General features: G+C 38.1%; 2 protein-coding genes across 3 annotated transcripts in view; both read right to left on the bottom strand.

Moving 5' to 3' along the window:
• Positions 1-8,662: 8,662 nt before the first annotated feature.
• LOC139988392 (cilia- and flagella-associated protein 298-like) lies at positions 8,663-12,961 on the bottom strand. The gene is made up of 5 exons (XM_072005735.1): positions 11,984-12,961; positions 10,488-10,637; positions 9,657-9,742; positions 9,339-9,509; positions 8,663-9,138 (listed from the first exon to the last, which is right to left on the bottom strand). Exons 1-5 carry the CDS (start codon positions 12,120-12,122, stop codon positions 8,890-8,892), a joined length of 795 nt encoding a protein of 264 aa, XP_071861836.1. The 5' UTR covers positions 12,123-12,961; the 3' UTR covers positions 8,663-8,889.
• A 126-nt stretch (positions 12,962-13,087) lies between these two features.
• Positions 13,088-19,487, bottom strand: part of Cv-c (RhoGTPase activating protein) — a 350,396-nt gene continuing 343,996 nt past the window's right edge. For both annotated transcript variants that reach the window (XM_072005731.1, XM_072005732.1), the window contains 6 exons: positions 17,618-19,328; positions 17,093-17,430; positions 16,719-16,870; positions 16,112-16,393; positions 15,798-15,977; positions 13,088-15,498 (listed from right to left, as the gene is read on the bottom strand). In XM_072005731.1, the coding sequence (XP_071861832.1) occupies positions 15,384-15,498; positions 15,798-15,977; positions 16,112-16,393; positions 16,719-16,870; positions 17,093-17,430; positions 17,618-19,328 (2,778 nt within the window). In that variant the 3' untranslated portion in view covers positions 13,088-15,383. The remainder of the gene's footprint in view (positions 15,499-15,797; positions 15,978-16,111; positions 16,394-16,718; positions 16,871-17,092; positions 17,431-17,617; positions 19,329-19,487) is intronic.

Below are 19,487 nucleotides of genomic sequence, written 5' to 3'. Positions count from 1 at the left end.
ATCTCTCACAACATACAATTTATACTCATTATACTATGAGGTGTGCATCTGAAATGAATTAACCTACTTTAAAAAGGACGTTCAGTAATGGTCGATAATAAAATACATGTTGTTCTATCTGAGTCTTTAAATTGGTAACGACACCGTACCGTTGATGAGGCAGAATGAATTGTTGCGTAAAACATAGAAGATAAAATAATTAATATGAACTTTTGATTAAATATTGGTTTGGGATATTCCATATATAAAATGATTAATCAGAAAATGAATTTCATGCTCCTTTCTTGTTGGAGTTATTCGTAAAATTACCTTTGAAACGTAAAGTGATCTAATACATTACATATTCAAATCACAAGCAAGGTATAAGATAAAATTATGACTCCTTTATAACCCCCTCCCAAGTTCCATATTCTGAAATACCAATTGTGCGAAGTATCAGAAGAAACTTTTTATACCGTAGACAGAGATAGGAACGTATATTGGATATTTTTGACACGCAATTTTGGGGATCATCTAACTCCCTTTTCATTCTCGTGTCACATGCTACGTTATTGATTCTATAATATATAGAATAAGTTATAATCTTCATAATGGTTAAAATAAAAATTGAATGTAACTATAAAATTATAAATTATAAATTGTTATTTTAGATGACACAAAATTCTGTATTTTTGTAGTACATATGTTATTCATCCTTTATATAGATTGAATAAAGGGATGGATAATTGGAACGGTAATTTTGAACAGAAATTTCAATATTATTAATTCCATTTCAATTTTAACATGATTTGACTCGATAAATAATTTTATCTTTCAAATTGTTAATAATACGAGAAATATAATATTTTTCGATGTTTATTCCATTATTAATTTTTTTGTATCGTCATAATAATTAAATTATAGTACAACTTTAACATAATCTAGACATTAATAACTATTCCAAACCTATATAAAAACTGATACAATAATATAATTAAATTTCCATGTTAAAACTATAGTTCTATTTCATGTTAGATGAAAATTATCTTTAATTATTTCTATTACTTATTAATCAATTTCACTTGTCTGACAACGCACGCAAATATTTCGAAATTGTCTACGTTGTAAAATATTCATATACAGTATTCACAATGAAGACGTTTTGCTAGAACACTTATCTTTTTCTAGGAAACCACTCATTCGTGCCCATATAATACAGATTTCATTACACAAAAACCGCAGGACTGAATATTTCTTATAACAGCGAAAATTTCTTGTACCACTCTATTTCGAAGTTTGTTAACTAATAATCGTTTTATGATGCAACGTACGAAATTTCGATTCTCGAATGCGATTCTCGAACGCGATTCTTAAATGCGAAGAGAAGGGGAGAGACCGAATGTTCGCGCCGATTTATCTTAAGATGTGTGACTTCATTTGACGTCCGTAATGTGAGTATTAACGTCATAATATTTTCATTGTTATTCTTTCTACATTTATACACTCTTATTGACTATTTCATTAATGTGCGTTCATATAGTAACTTGTCGAGTGTTATATCGTTATATAAAAGAATCAATCAATCTTTTATGTTCTTTCCTTGTTCTTTCTTTGCTTATTATGTATTTAGAGGTTAGATCACCGGTAGCTTGTATTGTTATGTAGATGTCGAAACGATATCTAAGAATTCGATTATTTCTTCATTTTTGTATATATATGTATTTCATAATTGGTGTTAGTTTTATCCAAATGTTTGAAGGTCTTGATTTGTTTTTATACAGATTGCGTGATTGACTTCAGAGGTGATTGTACTATCGACGCCATGCTGATTGATGTTTAATCCGATGACTTTTCACGTTGTTAGCGACGTTTGATTTATTGTAACAAAACCAAACGTACGTATATGTTTTTATTGTTTTCTTATTGGATTGCACGTAATATTTGGGGAAGATTTTACATTTATTTTGTGATATACGAGTTATAGTTTGTAAGGAATATCTAATATATCTCATTACAGACAATTATACATATATGTATCTTGTTCAGAATGTTAAAGTGAAGGTAATAAAAATTAGAAAATTCATTATTTTTGCTTCAAATATATTTGATCATTTCTTTTATCTCAAATAGGAATATATTGGAACTCATATTGGAACTACCATTTCATTGTATTGTAACATAGAAACTTGCAGTAGATTCAACTATTTGACTCAATCTTCATAATATGATATTAACGAAAAATTAATAACAGTCACCTAATAGTTAAGCTTTACAAAGCAATAGTTTTTTCTAAACAAACGTTCGGGAAATTGGAAGAAGATAAAAAATGTGTAAACAAAGTATCTTGTTTCTTCCGTTATATTTTTCGCTTCCTAACACGCGTTTATTAAAACGTTTTTACTTTCACAAAATGTTCGTAATCGCGCTGTGCAGTCGATGGAATCAGTATTTGCAGCGTAGTAGTATTTTTAATATTCTCAAGACCACAGTAGCTCTCATTAAATTCAATTAGAATAAAGATCTAATGCAGTATACATTTTAATTTTATTCAGTAAATGTATACGCGAAATTAGAATCAGTGCATATTCGCCAGTGCAAATGGACGCATTAATAGTTTTTTCATTTGTTTGTACATATTATATGTGTTTTTAAATATTCGCTTCCGGTATTCGAGCCAATGATCTACTTTTCTTAAGATGTAGTGACGTTACAAAAATTAACGACGTAAATATTTTTCTATATATTGTACTTTTTTTAAATTTTGTTTTTGATTTAATTATTGTTAAGGAACAAGTAAATCGGTAATTTGAGAAGTTTCAAATTTGTATTCTTCGATCAAAATAAAATCCAGATCAACACAAAGCTTTAATATTGCATTTTAACCTTTATTATTAGTAGAGTTTTAAATGTGATAAAATCCATATTTGACTTTTATTTTTTTAAATAATCTGTAACTTCAGGAACAAATTATAATATTCTTTGTTTTCTTTAAGATTCTACAGCCTCCACCTTCTACAATGGGGTTCAATGATTCTTTCTTAATGATGGTCTATCTTGATTCGTGATGACGAGCATCTCTGAGTTACTGTAACGTCCTTCACATCGAACTGCGAGTCTCATGCATTTTGTTTCTCCGGTCGCTCAATCATGTCATGGGATGAAAGGTCCGAATCGATGCGAGTGACTGATTGTATTATGTAGAATTTTTTACGAGCGTAGTGGCATTTATTATATACAGAATGAGTAGAAACATTTCTATTGTTTCATTTATTAGTTTAGGTTTTCCTGCGCATCGCGTAACTTCATAGTAATAATATGATATTGAGATAATTAATTTTTCATTAATAATATAAATATAATGTCAGAGTTATTAATACGATTGAAAATACATTTGCTACAACTATTAGTAAAATAACAATATATTCACTACGCATGTTAGCGATTCATTCGAATGTACGTATATAAATATGTAACATGTGAATATTCAAATAAACAATCAATATCGAAATAACTTCAACTGAATATTTCGTACCAGAGAAGAAGGATATCCTCTGACTTCGTTGCAGTGAAACTTACAATTATTATGCAATTATTATGACATAATAATAAATAATTTTTAATTACATTTTCCCTCTCATTAATGATTAAAGTACCGTACTATGATTGCTTTTAAAGATAAATACAAAGAGGTATATCGTATTTCAATATTATGCAAGATAAGTATTCAATGTTTTACGAAGTACATTCATTCCATATAATATCGCACTCCTCATTATTATATTTTAAATACTTTCGTAAGTAGGTTTATGAAAACTTTCAGATTTCTAGTATAAATAAGTCAAGTTAGATTTGTAGTTAACCAGAATATTTTTTAATTCTATTACATTTATGATTAGGTGGTGTAAATTCGGCCAGTCGCGGGGAGACACGTTCGCGAGGAGGAGACTCTACGTCCCGTAATTTTAGTGCAGACCGATTGACCCATCTATATACGTTAGACATTAAACTATCGTTATAGTATATGGTGGGTCCTTGGGTCTGTAGAAGGTCAGAATAACGGTATGAGGGCCGTTGACAGTCAAGTAACAAGGGCTGACTTGGCCGCTTCATACGGCGTAACAGGTGGGATGTTTTTAGCTAAGTTAAATTTGTAGTTAGGTAGAGTATTTTTGAGCTACGTTCTTAATACATATATGAAAAGATAATTAATAGAAAGCACTGATTGACACTACTAATACAGTATTAATTTGCACTTAAATAAGTAATATTTAATTACAATATAGTAGCTATTAATAACTAGGTACACACATAATTAGGGATAATTAGCTGTTATACATGTAGGAAAATATTGATACAAGTAGGGAATAAAGTGTAGCGACACTCGACAGTAAACTTTCTAACGGTTTCTGTCCCGTGGTCCGCTACGTAAAGACTCTATCCTTCAGATAAGATGATCGCCAGACGTCGAAACATTTTTATAGCATATTTTCTACCTAACCTAAGGACCCGCTATAAACCTTAGGATTTCAGGAGGATTTTTAGTAACACAGGAAAGCCGAAACATGGAGCCGGATCGCCGATAGTATACACAAGATCCGCCCGGACCCAGGACGAATTGTTGCAGTCAGCGCAGAATAACTGCGGTAATCAATCCAGCTGCACAAAATGTCGGAGCAAGCGATCTTTTGGCCGCCACCATCAACGTGTTGAGCGAATGGATGACCCAAATGCAAGCGTAACAACAGGTTAAGGCGTAGTTTGAAATGATGATCGAGCACGGCGTGATGCGACCATCGAAAAGCCCGTGGGCATCACCCCTGCACGTTGTACCGAAAAAGGACGAAAACCTGCGACCATGTAGCGACTATCGTGCATTGAACGCTTGCACCGTACCCGACAGTACACGTCGCCACATATCGAAGACTTCGCGCAACATCTACATATCTAGTAAGAATATCTTTTCGAAAATCGATCTTGTTCGCACATATCGTCAAATTCCGATAGCGTCCGAAGACAATCGAGAAAACCGCGATAACGACACCTTTCGGACTTTTCGAAGCAACCAACATAATGTTTGGACTTCGGAACGCTGTGCAAACATGTATCGATTTCGTCTACGCGTACATCGATGACTTTCTCATAGCTTCGGAAGACGAAAAACAACATCGCGAACATTTGCGAATCCTGTTCAACCGCCTCAAAGATTACGGTGTAGTGATAATCCCCACGAAATGCGAATTCGGCGCGTACGAAATCACATTCCTCGGGTATACGGTAAACTTACTACAGTAAACGGAATTAAGTCGCTGGCCGAACGTGTCGAAGCGATCGTAAATATTTTGAAGCCCGCGAACGTTAAGCAGTTACGTAGGTACTTCGGTATGATTAACCAACGTTTCATACCGGGGGCCGCGAAAATACTTCAGCCACTTAATGACCTCTTAAAAGGCGCGAAAAAGGGCAACGCGCCCATTGAATGGTTGGAACAATCTGAAAACAGCTTTCGCGAATCGAAACGTGCCGTCGCGGACGCCACAATGCTAGTGCATCCGATACCAGGTGTGCCCGTCAGCCTCACGGTAGACGCGTCCGACTACGCAATATTGCAACAACGCGCGAACGACGAATGGCAGCCGCTAGGGTTCGTCACGAAATCCTTGACCCCCGCACAGCGAAAATACAGCGAACTACTCGCGATGTAGAAGGTAGAAGGTAGCAATATACACCGCTCACAAGACCTTGACATACTCAATCCAAATCTAGAGAGATGCTCGCCGTGACAATTTCGATACCTAGATTATATTGGTCAATTTACAACCGACATCCGTCACATAAAAAGTCTAGACAACGATGTAGCCTATCACGCATCGAAGCGATAGGAAAGTCCGTAGACCACCAAATGCTCGCCACCGCGCAAGAAAATGATACCGAGCTACGCGAATTAGTCAAATCCGATACATACGCGTTACACCTAAAAAAGATACGTTTTCCCGATCACGTAGAAATATATTGCGACGTATCGGGCGACACCGTACGACCGTATGTTCCGAAATCTTTGCGACGCAGCGTATTTAACTTCTTACATGGACTTTCCCATCCAGGGATACGCGCTACGCAAAAACTGGTGACGATGCGTTTCGTCTGGTCTTCGATAAACAAGGACTGCCGAACCTGGACACGACAATGTATCTCGTGTCAACAGTGTAAAATTACCAAGCACGTGTCCTCACCCGTCGAAACATTCAGAGCATTAGCAGGCCGATTCCAACACATACACATAGGCATTATCGTGATGCAGTATTCGCAAGGCTACCAATATTGTCTAACGTGTATCGACCGTTTTTTGCGTTGGCCTGAAGCCATTCCCATTGTCGATATGGAAGCGGCAACCGTTGCTTCGGTCCTTTCTACGTGGATATTTCGTTTCGGCGTGCCCTTTAAAATAACATCTGACCAAGGACGTCAATTCGAATCAAAATTATTCGAGGAATTATGCCGCTTGTTCGGCATTAAGCATTTACGCACGACTGCCTATCCCCTGCGTTCAACAGGATGGTAGAGCGTTTGTACCGTCAACTGAAAGCAGCAATCAAATGCCACGATATGAGCAACTGGGTAGAAATCTTGCCAATTGTTTTATTGGGGATACGAACTACTATAAGGGAGGACATGAACACAACGGCAGCCGAAATGGTTTATGGCACAGGCATACGATTGCCGGCAGAATTCTTCGTACCAGCGAAGCAACAGGCCAATTCCGAATACGCGAATCGTTTAAAAGAACGTATAGAAAAAATCAGACCACACCCGATCACACAACACGGTCCAAAGAAAACTTTCGTTTTCCGCGAACTAAAAACATCGTCCTATGTATTTTTACGCGGCCTTTACAACCTACGACGGGCCATATAAGGTGATGCAGCGAGGCGAGAAAAATTGTACAATAGACATAAACAATAAACATATGAAGGTTAGAGACCTATTAAAACCCGCTTTTATTGTAATCGACGATATCGAACATCAGGAGCTCGAAAATAGCGCAGGAACCCACGACGTGTTTACACCGCGCAAAACCCCGACTACGCAAAACGCTGAACGGGCACAGCAAAGCAAAGGTGACTCATGAAGTCATTACACCACGCGCGGTAAGTGAACTTTCCTGATCGTTTTCAGGCAGGTTGTAGATAAGTTAGTACATAAGATCTACCTGTGTAAAAAAAAAAGAACGTTAACACTGGTAAGGGGGTACTGTAGCGGCACTCGACAGTAAACTTTCTAACGGTTTCTGTCCCGTGGCCCGCTACGCAAAGACTCTATCCTTCGGATAAGATGATTGCCAGACATCGAAACATTTTTATAGCATATTTTCTATCTAACCTAAAGACCCGCTATAAACCTTATGATTTCTCTAGCTAAGGTTCTTCAAACGAGCAAATAACCTTTGTTTTAGCATTTCCTAAAGTTTATTACATACTATAGAAAGATACGGGAAATATGGTTTTTCTCACGTACGATGCTTCCCGTTAGTAACCTTCTCTCGAGGGCGGTTAGCATCCTTTCTCAATCACCGATCTAGAGATTAACCAATTAACAGCAACGTCCATTTCCCTCACTTTCCTAACGAAGATTTTCCTCGACGAAGCCGATGATCTTGTATCCTTAGATACACCCATCATAGTTTTCCTCTGCAGCATCATCGTGACGAAAAGTCAGTCAAGAGTCGAGTCTCGAGTCGTCAGTCGATAGTCTCCAGTCAGCAGTCATTTGTTGGTAGTCGATAGTTGACTAGAGTCCCTCGACGCAATCATCATCCGAACTCGCTCCACGCATTCTGCTGAATCGCTATCGTAACGCATCGTCTAGAAGTCGAACTTGTAATCGTGAAGCGCGAACCGCTAATTGTAATCGCAAGCTCTACGCAAAGTGTACATCGAGAGTATTTGTTAATAAATATATTCTTAACTATACTCTAGTCTTTTTTCAGCACATATCATGACATAACCACCTCAAAAGATTTAATTAAAGTCTTATCCTTAGGATATTTTAATCAATTTTTCTTAAGATTCAGGTTGTTTTTTTCGCATAACGAGCAAGGATTGATTGTTTTGTAAATGTATGTATAAGAAAAGAAAAATTTATTTGAAGATTTATAAACCTTTATGTAGAAAGGAGTGGATGTTCCAATCAACTGTTTCACAACATTTAGAATATATAAAACAAAGACGTACAATGTACAAGCACTGTAAAGATACAAAATTCTCTGGTTTACTTTTGATTGTAAAATATTCTGTTCTATGCATATCTTATTTCTAATTTCATAACAACATTTAATTTCTTTTTCAACCACTGATAACATTGGAATCTTACATATTCTATACTGAATCGGCAGCGTTGGAGATGGTAGGGCTTAAAATGATAAGTGAGCTTCAATGCCTCTCAGAATTATGAGAAAAAAGGTATACTGTATTATGTTTCTACTTTTCAGTACTATACTCGAATAGTACAAATATATAGTACAATGTGAAATAATAAGAATGGATGATGAAACTTACTTAAATACTTACTCATTGGAAGGGAAGATATGTAATACTTACCGTCAGTAGATATTTTTTAGCATGCAAAGTATAGATAGAAAATAGTTTTCTGCTTTTGTACAAACATCTTAATAATTATGGGGTATGTCTTTAGTACAATTACATTATCAATACCGTAACTTACAATTAACAGTTAGCATTGATTAGTACATTAGAAAATGCAAACATCAAATATCACAATATCATCTTTCCAGAAAACAATGTGTATTAGTACAAATTGGGAAATTTAAATTTTGCCTTTAAATTGTTTCAGAAATCTATTATAGATAACGTTTCAAAGTTGCGACTCAAATATATGTACGTATAAAGGAGAAAACTACTTTATCAACAAAAGGGAAGCTTCACTTACCTTGAGTTGTTCCTGTCGCTTATAGGCGTGTAGCATTAGTTGTTTCCTTTCCTCTTCCGACATTAATGGTTCACGAGCAGGTCTTCCACCTCCTCTTTTCTGCAGCTTGATAATAATCTTTGTCTTTTCGTTCATCCCGACGTAATCCTTTAATTTCATCCCTGGTAATAATTCTTTTCCTGAGAACCAAAGTTGTGCCAGTTGCACATCTATAACCTGCGACCATTAAATGTATCCTATAACATCTTCTACAAAGTTCTAATCGAACAATTACCAGTAATTATATAAATAAAAAATTGTTTGTTATTTTCAAATAATTTTTATTTATTCAAGTATCATTTGAATAAAATTTTATTCGTAACTTTGATTCGATGTAATCTATTTGAAATGTTAGTCAAATAAAGTCGAACTCTGACCTCGAGCGATGCTTGAGTGCCGCTCAAATCCTCCGTGTTCTCGAATTCCTGGCGGATAATATCATGAGGAGGAAGCCCCATTGGATAAACGATCGTCACGGCACCCCTTAGAATGTCCAATGCCTCTTGCACGGTCTTCTGTGTCACTAGCTTTTCTTGCTGCACTAACTTCTACGAAGTCCAAAAACGAAAGAAAAGACGCCAGAAACACATTAATAGAACACACAGGGCGAAAACGAGAAAAGTCTATCCTTGAGTTGATAAAAACAAGAAACGAGGAACATGCACATACACATAGACATATAGGATGAAAATTACCTTCGAAACCATAGTTCGTGCCTCTTCGATCGTTTTCTTCAAGACCTCCTGCATCTTCGCATTAGGCTGTTTGCCATTTCTGCGGCCTGAAACATGGAAACCACTCGTGGTAACATTCCGGCTGGGACTGGCAAGTAATTAATGCAACGATTACAAGCCCATTCGAAACAACAAAAATCCTGGTTGAGCCAATTTCTCGCCTGCGTTGCACGTTCCATTCCCGATAACCATACATTTGCATGCGCCCTAAGCGCGGCCGTTTAAAGCGGCATAAAATAAACTGCATCGTTATTCCCTTCCCTTGGCCCAAAAGTCTGTCGCTTGTATATACGAAATTAAAAATATAATCTGTCATCAAAAAATTCTTCATCTTTTTACGATATTTTAACTTTTTTTTTTTTAGGTATACATGTTTTAATTTATATAATTTATAGTTCCTAACTATCTTAGTATTTCTAAGAAAAATAATGTACATTGTACATAATCATTGGCAATGAAATTGTAGTTAGATCTTCGTAAACGAATTTCATGCACACAAGATATTTCATTTAATATTAATGGTACTCTTGAATCCTATTATATCTATAAAATTCTATAAATTAACTCTCAAATCCACGGATGTTTCGCAGAATGAATTCCACAGAATCCGTATAATTTCCATCAGCGACTTCGTATTGTTAAATAACCATATTTAAAATGTCGTTCATGAACGACTTTCTATGGCAAAATGTGTAGGTATTATTTGTCTCGTCTATTAATGCGAAAAAACTAAATATATATGCGCATACATGCCAGTATCCTTCTGAAGGAGCTAAATACGTTTCCACGTACCTATAACGTCCTTGTTAAAGGTCCATCCGCCTATCGGTACGCATTTCTCACCCCACTCGTCCTTGAGCTTGAGCTCCTCAACCTGTTCGTCGGTGAGGCCCATCATGTCATGGGGCAGCATGGTGCCGTGCTTGATCAGCTCCTCGATTTCTATTTTTCGAAAAACACAGACCGTGGTGCACGGTTAAGCGTAACTCCGCGTAATTATTATCCCGGCGCGACGTGTGACTAATATTACATGGTGCGCAGGATGGATGGGTTCATAAACTCAGCCCTCGACTTCTTATTACGCGCTGTTATTACGAGCCGCGGGTGAGGCCTTCCACGAGAGATAATCGTTAATGGATTTCTCGCGTTAGCGTTCCGTACAGGAACCGAGACTGACTATAACGAAGCAGAAGAGTCCATTGGAAATGGTAGAAAAATCGTCGAGATTCGACTAGTACTCGTGTGAACATACGACCACGTACAAATGATAATTCATTGCTTTAAGAACGTATGTAATTGCTAATGGAGAATTGCTTCCTTGGCTAGCTGTATTTAATTGATCGTAAATTGTTATTCTCTTTCGCGGATCCATGTGGAAGGTCAATCAGTCGTTGGGTGGAAATTATTAACACTTTTTTGGTATTAATGTCTTTGTAATTTAATATAGATTTATAAATTTGGGATGCTATACAAGTCTATATATATACTATACTGTAGGAGACTTTTTGTAAATATGTGCCTTTTTAAAAATTAAGACTAATATTATTAATCCGAGTTTTGTAAAATAACAACAATGATAATTCTACTGTCGTTTCTAGTTATGACCAAGAGCATTGAAAGAACATAAAAAGATCGCGGGGGTAGTCGTAGAATAAAGCTAAATTAATGGAGTAATTTTACGCAATAAAATCACTTTATATTATTTTGTATTGTTAACTAGAATAGTTACAAAGTATAGTTATATATATAAATATTTAAGAACAAAAATTCTTACAACATTCATTATATTAGAAAAAATACCAAACTTGAAAAGTTCCCCCAATATCCAGAAAGGTTCAGGTTCGAAGATAATGAAGAATAAAGATGTAAAATCTCTCTGGTCAAGAAAAATTCATAAATAAGAGGCAGCATGTAGACAATGTTAAAACGCGTCATTGGATTAATGGCACAATCGGAGAATAAATGAAGGGATACGTAACTTGTTATCGTCAATGAAATCATTGGCATTCGTGCGGCCCGCGGTAATGCTCGATAAAATCGTACGCGTTTAGTTTGCGAGGAGCCATTACATACACGTGAAAATAAAAAGGCCGAGAAAACGGTAATAATGCGTTGTACGTTGTTACCTCGGGACAACTCATGCCACTTAACTTGCGATCCCGCAGTCAACTGTGCCTAAATAAAGTGCAACTTTCCACGGACAAGCGAACGTTTTCTTTTGCCACGCTGTTAGATATGTCATCTTTCTCGATCTGATTCCCCCTTTCCGAGATACAAGCGATCATTACCATAACATATTCTTGAGACTTTCAGCCGGCCGTTGTAAATAATAGTAATGTCGTATATAATATCTTCAATCCGAGCCTCCACGAATGTGTCGTACAGAAACTGGCTCTCATCGCCTTTCTTCACGTGCAGCCGAACCATTTTCTCAGAAAGCTTGGAACAAAGCGTACGTGACCAGTTTCAGCTTCTATTAGCATGTATTACTTTATTTATATGAGATGCGACGAGCGATAAACATCATAGTCTTTAACGATAGTCTGGAAGACTCTACCAGTGTGATTAAAATAATCAATTGACAATTTTTTTACAGAATTTTAAGAAAATAATGTAAAACTTCAAATTCAGAAGGTATATTTTTTCAGCTACATGAGAAAATATATCACGTAATATGTTATATTTCACGTTAGTAATTAAGAATTAAGATGGTTACTAAAAGGGGTTCATATGACGTTCAGATAACGTTACAGTGACAGACATTCTACATATTATATTGCTGATAACACGAGATACTATTATTTTCATTAGAAAATATTGGAAACATTAATAAGAATAATGAAGTTAATTAATTCTAGAGTATGTTTATCACTTCTCGTGATATGATAATACTATAATATTGTAAATATAACAATGTAAATAGGTTACCTTTTCAATACAGCTAGTCGGTTCCAAAGATTTGGTGCTGTCAGTCAATAAAACAAATTGTTAATCGGTTTGACACTTAACTCACTTAAGAATTCCAAGGTAAATTATTCTTCGATGAAAAAATGTATCTATCTGATGTTGGAAACAAGAGGTGCAACACGTGTTACACGATAATAGAAATTGACAGTATCCTTTGAAGCGAAAATAGCAGCTTGTGTCCGGCTAACTGATCGAGAAATGGCAAGATCATAGCACGAACGTAAAAACGCCAATGTATTGCTCGTGGTAACGCGAAGTATCGATTAAACAACTCGTGATAAATCGTTTTTAGCTTTATCTGTATCGTTCATTGCACAACTGAAAATCGTAAATACGCGAGTTATAACTTGATTGTTTCGAAAAAACGCGTTTAGGAATGTAATTAAATGGCTCGTACGCGAGGTGTACAAAATAAAACAATCTCGTTTAATGAGTATATAATCGTGTTTCATTATTGTATAATATACATATTTACATATTCTAGTGAAACACGGATTACAAGAATAAAGACGACCATATATCGTTACAAATAACGGAGAAACATTCAGACGCGCTCTCTCCTGCTCTCTCTCTCTTTCTCTCCCGCTCTCTCGTTCTTTCTCTCTCTCTCTCTCTCACTCACTCACATTCGCGGTGCTCCCTACTGGCGTTTTTTGGACACAAAAATATCATCGATATATTTCTTTCTTCTCCATGTAATTACTCTATGTGTCAATAATATAATAATTATATTAATAATAATAATTAAATATTCTCGACGTAGCGTTCGTAGAATAAAAATCTATACACTTATATCCGATATCCGTAATTTCATCTAACTTGTAAATGACTAGTATTATGTTAAAATACACTTATAATTCGATTCGATGAGGTGTATTATTTCTCCAGGTCGTTTTTTTCCCGATTCGGTATATTTGTATAATATATTTTTTTCTTTTTCTTCATTTTCTTTTAAGGTGTAAGGAGAATCTGAACGAAGGTGGTCCCTATGCGTTAATAGTGCATGCACAAACGTAACTTTGAACGATGACGGATTCGTTCTAAATGCTCGACTGGCCGAGAACAATTGAAAAAGCAGTTCCCCGGACCACCGGCTCGATTGACATTTACAATTTCAGACAGACAATTAACAATAGACTCTATGACGATTTTTCAACGCTTCAACATCGATAATACGAGTGACAATGACAATTGCTTAATTAACGCGAGTTTCACATCGTTTGCGCCCGATTGCAACGGGGGCGAGAACTTACACATTTACTCAAAATCCTTTCGCATTGCTCGATTAAATCGGATTAATCGTAAGATTAGGGCATTATAGGGGAAGGAGACGTAATTTTACGACGATTTGAAAAAGAAATACAATTTGAAATCGCACGTACAGAAATATCGAACGCAAGTGGACCGCGTTGGACGTCCAATTTTCGCGTTGTTAGCTTTTTTTTTGTATATAAATGGAATACACGTACATACATTGTATAATTGCGTATCCACTACAATAATTTTACATACGGTCCTCGTGATCATCTAATTCGTGACATGTATAAAAAGAATCGATCTGAAAGAACCATGTCTCGAGATACTCGTTACGACGGCGTGTGATATGATACAATAGAAATATTAGCATTTGGTCCGAAAGAAACATATAAAATAGGGGCTCTTAAGTGCTAAACAGTGAATTAATAATATTGTGCGCGGCTTCATTCTCCTATCGATCGCTTGTATATCATTTGGTGAGATTAAAACATCGTGCGACGCGGAATATTACATACACAGATTGCAACAGCATTTGTAGCGACTACAAATCGAAAAATATTCTACGTCCATTCTCTCACATGCTTCGCGTATATTTTAATCGATACAATTATTGAAATCATTCTATCTAACCATTGAAAAAGGCAACATTATTTCCTACTTTATTAGCGTTCTTCTGCTTTACATCGAAACATCGCAAAAGATTGTATATTCCACAATGTGTTATCGCCGAAGATAAAAAGCATCGCTCAGTGGAACTTCGATTAACGTTATAACATCGGACTACGGATATTTGCAAAAATAGTGCGCTGTATCCTACATACACGGGGGGAAACACGTACTAGCCCATTTTTAACTTTCCTTCGATTCGGTCTCCTGCCTTTCTTTCATTTTCTTTTTTTTTTTTTTTTTTTTTTTTTCTTTAAATGACTTTCACGATCACTGGACGGCAAGATCCTTAGACAATAAAATGTCACACCGAGAGAATTTTCGTCTAGAATTACGATAACAATAAATTCTTTCTTCTTCATCCTCTAACAACACGATTAATAATAATTCGTCTAATTCTATACATCTCAGGCTTTAACAAAAAAATGCTTCACATCAATTAAAGCTCGTGCATGGTAGCGTTAACGTTTCTGTTTTGCATTTCTTTTTTTTTTTTTTTTTTTTTGTTTCCCTTATTTCCAATTATAAATATCATCCCATTAATCAACTCGAGAAACGTACGACGGGATTCATATCTTTGACAGCGAGTTGCCCCATTACATCCTCCAAGATCTTTTAACTTGTTGGTCATGGTACCGATGAAGTGGGCGCGATTTGAATTCTTCTTTATTCCTCGTCAATGGTAGGCTGAACCTGTAGCACATCCTTCAGGATCCTGTGTTCTTCATGCTGATCATCCTGATCCTGTAGAGTAGAGAAAGGACCGTGCAACGAAGATCGGTGCACGGTTGCCTCCTCTCAGACTTTACTCTCAGGACCATCTGTCGTATGCTTGAAGGAGCTGCGAATTTTACTGAGGTGAAGGGCAGCGAGGTGGCCGTAGCTTTTGTTGTACCATTCTGGAGTGCGTCCTCTGCAATTAAAATTAAGCACAATAGTATCAAGGATTATGATTTAAAATCATACATGAATATAAAAATTGTAAAAAGGTTAATATGAATAGAAAATCAATATCTTTTATTTAAATTTAATGGTTAAGGTTGGGATTAACGCGATTTAAAGTATTTAAAGCTATTAATCTTCAAGGATATTGATTTATCAATCAAAATATTGAATCGCCAATTCATAATTTTTCATATTTTTAGGGATTTGAAATTTTTTTACAGTGTGTATAAGAAGATTATCGATTCCTTAAATCCAAAGAATACGTACTTTGTATCCACTCTGGAGAGATGCATAATCCGTGATTTACCGCTACCACAAGGTTCGATAAGATAGCGCGAGGCTAAAACAATACCACGTGTTCCACCAGGCATAACAGGAGCATCCGGATGTTCTACGGATGTTTCTACGATGACGCAGGCTCCTTTAGGGAGATCGTTACGCCAGGATCTGCACAATGCAACATTACATAATTTACAACTCGACCCTCCCATTTTACACCTCTTATAAATCAGTCTTGCTATTTGTCACGTTCGGTTTCTCGATGCAATTGAATATCGTGCCTCTCAAACACGAATACACACCTTAGCACACAATAATCCCTAGCAGGAAGAGGACTCATGTTCCCAGTGGCGTATTGAAAGACCTCCACGTTGGTGTCCAGTTTATTGACCAGTCTGTACTTTAAAAGCTGAGGATCCCAGATATGCCTTTCTCTCAGAACACGATGGAGAAGCTCGTTCGGTGGTGCTTCCACCTCGGTTGACACTCGCCACAATCGGAGCGGATGTCCATCTCCGACCTTCTTGTATGCCATTTCCACTGTGCTATCAGCTGGATTGTGCACGGTGACCCATCCCCGACTTCTATAAAAGAAGTATAAATTATATGGCTAGCTACGTGTATATAATATTTTTTTTAAATGAACAATTTTCGCTGAAATTGGATGAAAATTATAGAAGAATTCTAGGTAGAAAAATAACACCAGAACTTGTATCAAAAAGTCTAAAATGAATGAATGGTATATGAAAAAATATATAACGCGATGAAATAAACAAGACTTTACGAGAGATCATCCAAATGCCAAAAAGTGTAAATGTTAGCATAACTTTTTTTTAAAGAAGATCCATCATTATATTAATCATAAACAAAATTACGACAAAAGGGAAGACAAACTTCAGATGTACGTACTTCTCACGCGCCTCCTTCAACAAGGCCGTAGTGCAAGCGTAAAGATATCCTCTCCAATCCTGCTTAAGTTCGGATCCCAGCTCCTCCAAGGCGACCGGTACGCTTTCCTCCATGTAATTGAAATGACACTGCGTCAACATATCCGAGGAGACCTGATGCAACGAGAAACAGAGAAAAGGGGATGAGATTAACTCGTAGTTCCCTTCATGATTCGTGAGAACATATCCGAATAATACACACATATACATATGTACAAATATATACGTATATATATATATATCTTAGATTCGAGCGCGATTACAATCGCCGTTTCGAGACGACGACGGATGACGCTCCTCTCGAACGACCTGGACGTTCGGCATCGAGCCACTCACCATGAATAATTCACGATGCATCTTGACCAGATACAGAAGACAGTCGTGAGCGGCTTTGTTTTCCGACAGTTCCCTCTGATCGGGAATGCCCACGGTCTTTCTCCTACGTGGCGATACGCTGCTCGACCTGTTGGTCACGTTCGTGTTACTGTGGTTGAAGTGGAACAGGCTCGGTGCCAGGCACACGGCCAGGTTCGAGGCTGTCATTTGGTTGTAGGGAGCGTTGTTCGCTACGTGGTTCAAGAAATCGAGCAGAGTCTCCAACGCCTCCCGATGCTCGTCTGGCAGAAGCAGCAGCACGCATTGCACCGCGTCCGGTCGCAGATCAACAGGTACATCTGTAACAATTACGGATACCTATAATTATCTTCGTTGCCGATTTTAATTTAGTTTATTAATAAGTCATTATTTCAAAATGCTTACGAGATTAAAGACGAATGGATATCAAGAGCGTTAGAGATTCTATGTTGGTCTCATTCTGTCATCGATATGGATACTAATATATAGATGTACATATATACTCACGTTGGAAGATGGCGATGAAGGTCTCGGATAACTTGTTGGTTAATAGCGCTTCCGGCAACTCCCTAAAATACTGCTTAACGAGATCAGCCACATCAAAGGCCTGCTGACCATCAAAATTGATGTTATCCCCGAGAGTCTCGGTCATCATTTTCAATTTCTGTATCCTCGATTTGACACCACTCTTCCTAAAAATTCCAACTTGGTCGAGGGCGTTCGCTCTCAGCCACCTCAACGCGATTTGAATACACTTTGGTAAAGCCTGGCCGGTTCGCTGCAGAGATAACAACAACGGTACCCCGAAGACTGTCTTATCCTTGTAATCAGGGGTCTTTATCTTCCTGATGAACTTTGGCAATTCCCAGTTCCAACCCGTACGATGAGTTGGACAGTATCGTTCCATGCAAGCGGTCAGTTTTAACAGAGCCAATTTCCTCAGTACCAAGAGTTGCCCGCAGGACATCGAGGCCATAGCTCGTGAACACAGAGGATCCAGCGGTTCAGGATACAGTGATCCCCTTTGAAAACTGTGCCACCTAACAACGGTACCCTTGTGCCTCGGAGAATCCTCTTCCTGATCCGAATCACGACTGGCTACTGTCGAACTGCTTTCTTGACTTCCAGCGAGTTCGGAACTCCTGGACCTCGATTTTTCTCTGTAAACCGTCACTTCCTTGGACAAGGGTTTACCCTCTCTGTACGGATCGTCGCGATGTCTGAAGCTCTTGTGCATCTTGTCTTCCCTCTTCAACGCGGCCACCTTGTCTTCCTTGTACCTTTCCTGACTTTGTCCCGACAACTTGTCTCTGTACCTTTGCGACTCCTTCCCAAGATTCAGGCTTCCTCCGCGACTATTTATGGGAGTTTTGGTCGGCGAATCCTTGGGGCTTTGGGGATGGGCAGTCACGTACTCTAACACTTTAGCATGATTGCTGTTCGCGTCTCTGAAATACCTGTGTCGCCAACTGGTAGGCTGACACTCGGAGTCGCTGAGAGCGCCTTGATCCTCTCGGCCACGATGCAAGAACCTTCTCGCTCGATTCATCTTCGTGCGTGTCGGCGTAGGCGTCGGGCCACCTCCTTGCGACCCGTCCGAGCAATAACTCGACGAATCGTCGCCGAACGGACTAGGCGCGTTGGTCAGAGGCGACGGTGGAAGGTGATAAGGAGAAGCTGGTAACGTGACGGGTGATCCAGGCACGTGAAGCGGCGAACCCGCTAAAAGGTCGTTGAAAGACACCGGCGCCGGCCCCGTAGGTGATACGTCCACGCAATTCAACTCCTTCATCTTTTGCTGCATCGACATCACATCTAGAATTTGCGGGCCGCTGATGACGATGCCGTCGCGGTTTTGGTGCTTTCGCCGTCGGGATTTCAACGACTCGACCCGCCTAAGGAAAGCTTTGGCTCCATCCCTCAGTCTCTCGGAGCCGGTTCTTCGAAATCTCGGGCCGATCTCATCGGGAAGCGTACCAGGTGGTAAGCTACTGTATCTGAGAGTGTCCAGCATCGTATCCTCGGCCTCCTCGGCTTCCAGTCGATCCTCCAACGAGTCCTCCTCGGATTGCAAGTTCTGCCCAGCAATCGCCTGTAACCTCTCGACGTTGGTTTGCGTCACGTCGCACACGCGGGACCAGCGTCTGGTTTTCTTCTCGAACGTCCAATTCTCGCTGAGGGCGCACTGTGTATCTTCGTCCGAATCATCGCCGCCACCCTGCAACGATGTAAACGTATTGAGCGTGCGAAAATTAAGCGAGAGCGAATTTCAACGGTGCCCTTAATTAAAAGGAAAGTTACGAAACGCGACCTTAATCGCGCGTCTCATTTGCATAAGTAACAGTCGTAAGCAAGAATTCTATCTCCTTCCATCTTC

This window comes from Bombus fervidus, chromosome 6 (assembly GCF_041682495.2).
Source record: "Bombus fervidus isolate BK054 chromosome 6, iyBomFerv1, whole genome shotgun sequence".
Lineage (NCBI taxonomy): Eukaryota > Metazoa > Arthropoda > Insecta > Hymenoptera > Apidae > Bombus > Bombus fervidus.
This window is presented reverse-complemented; position numbering and strand designations above follow the sequence as displayed.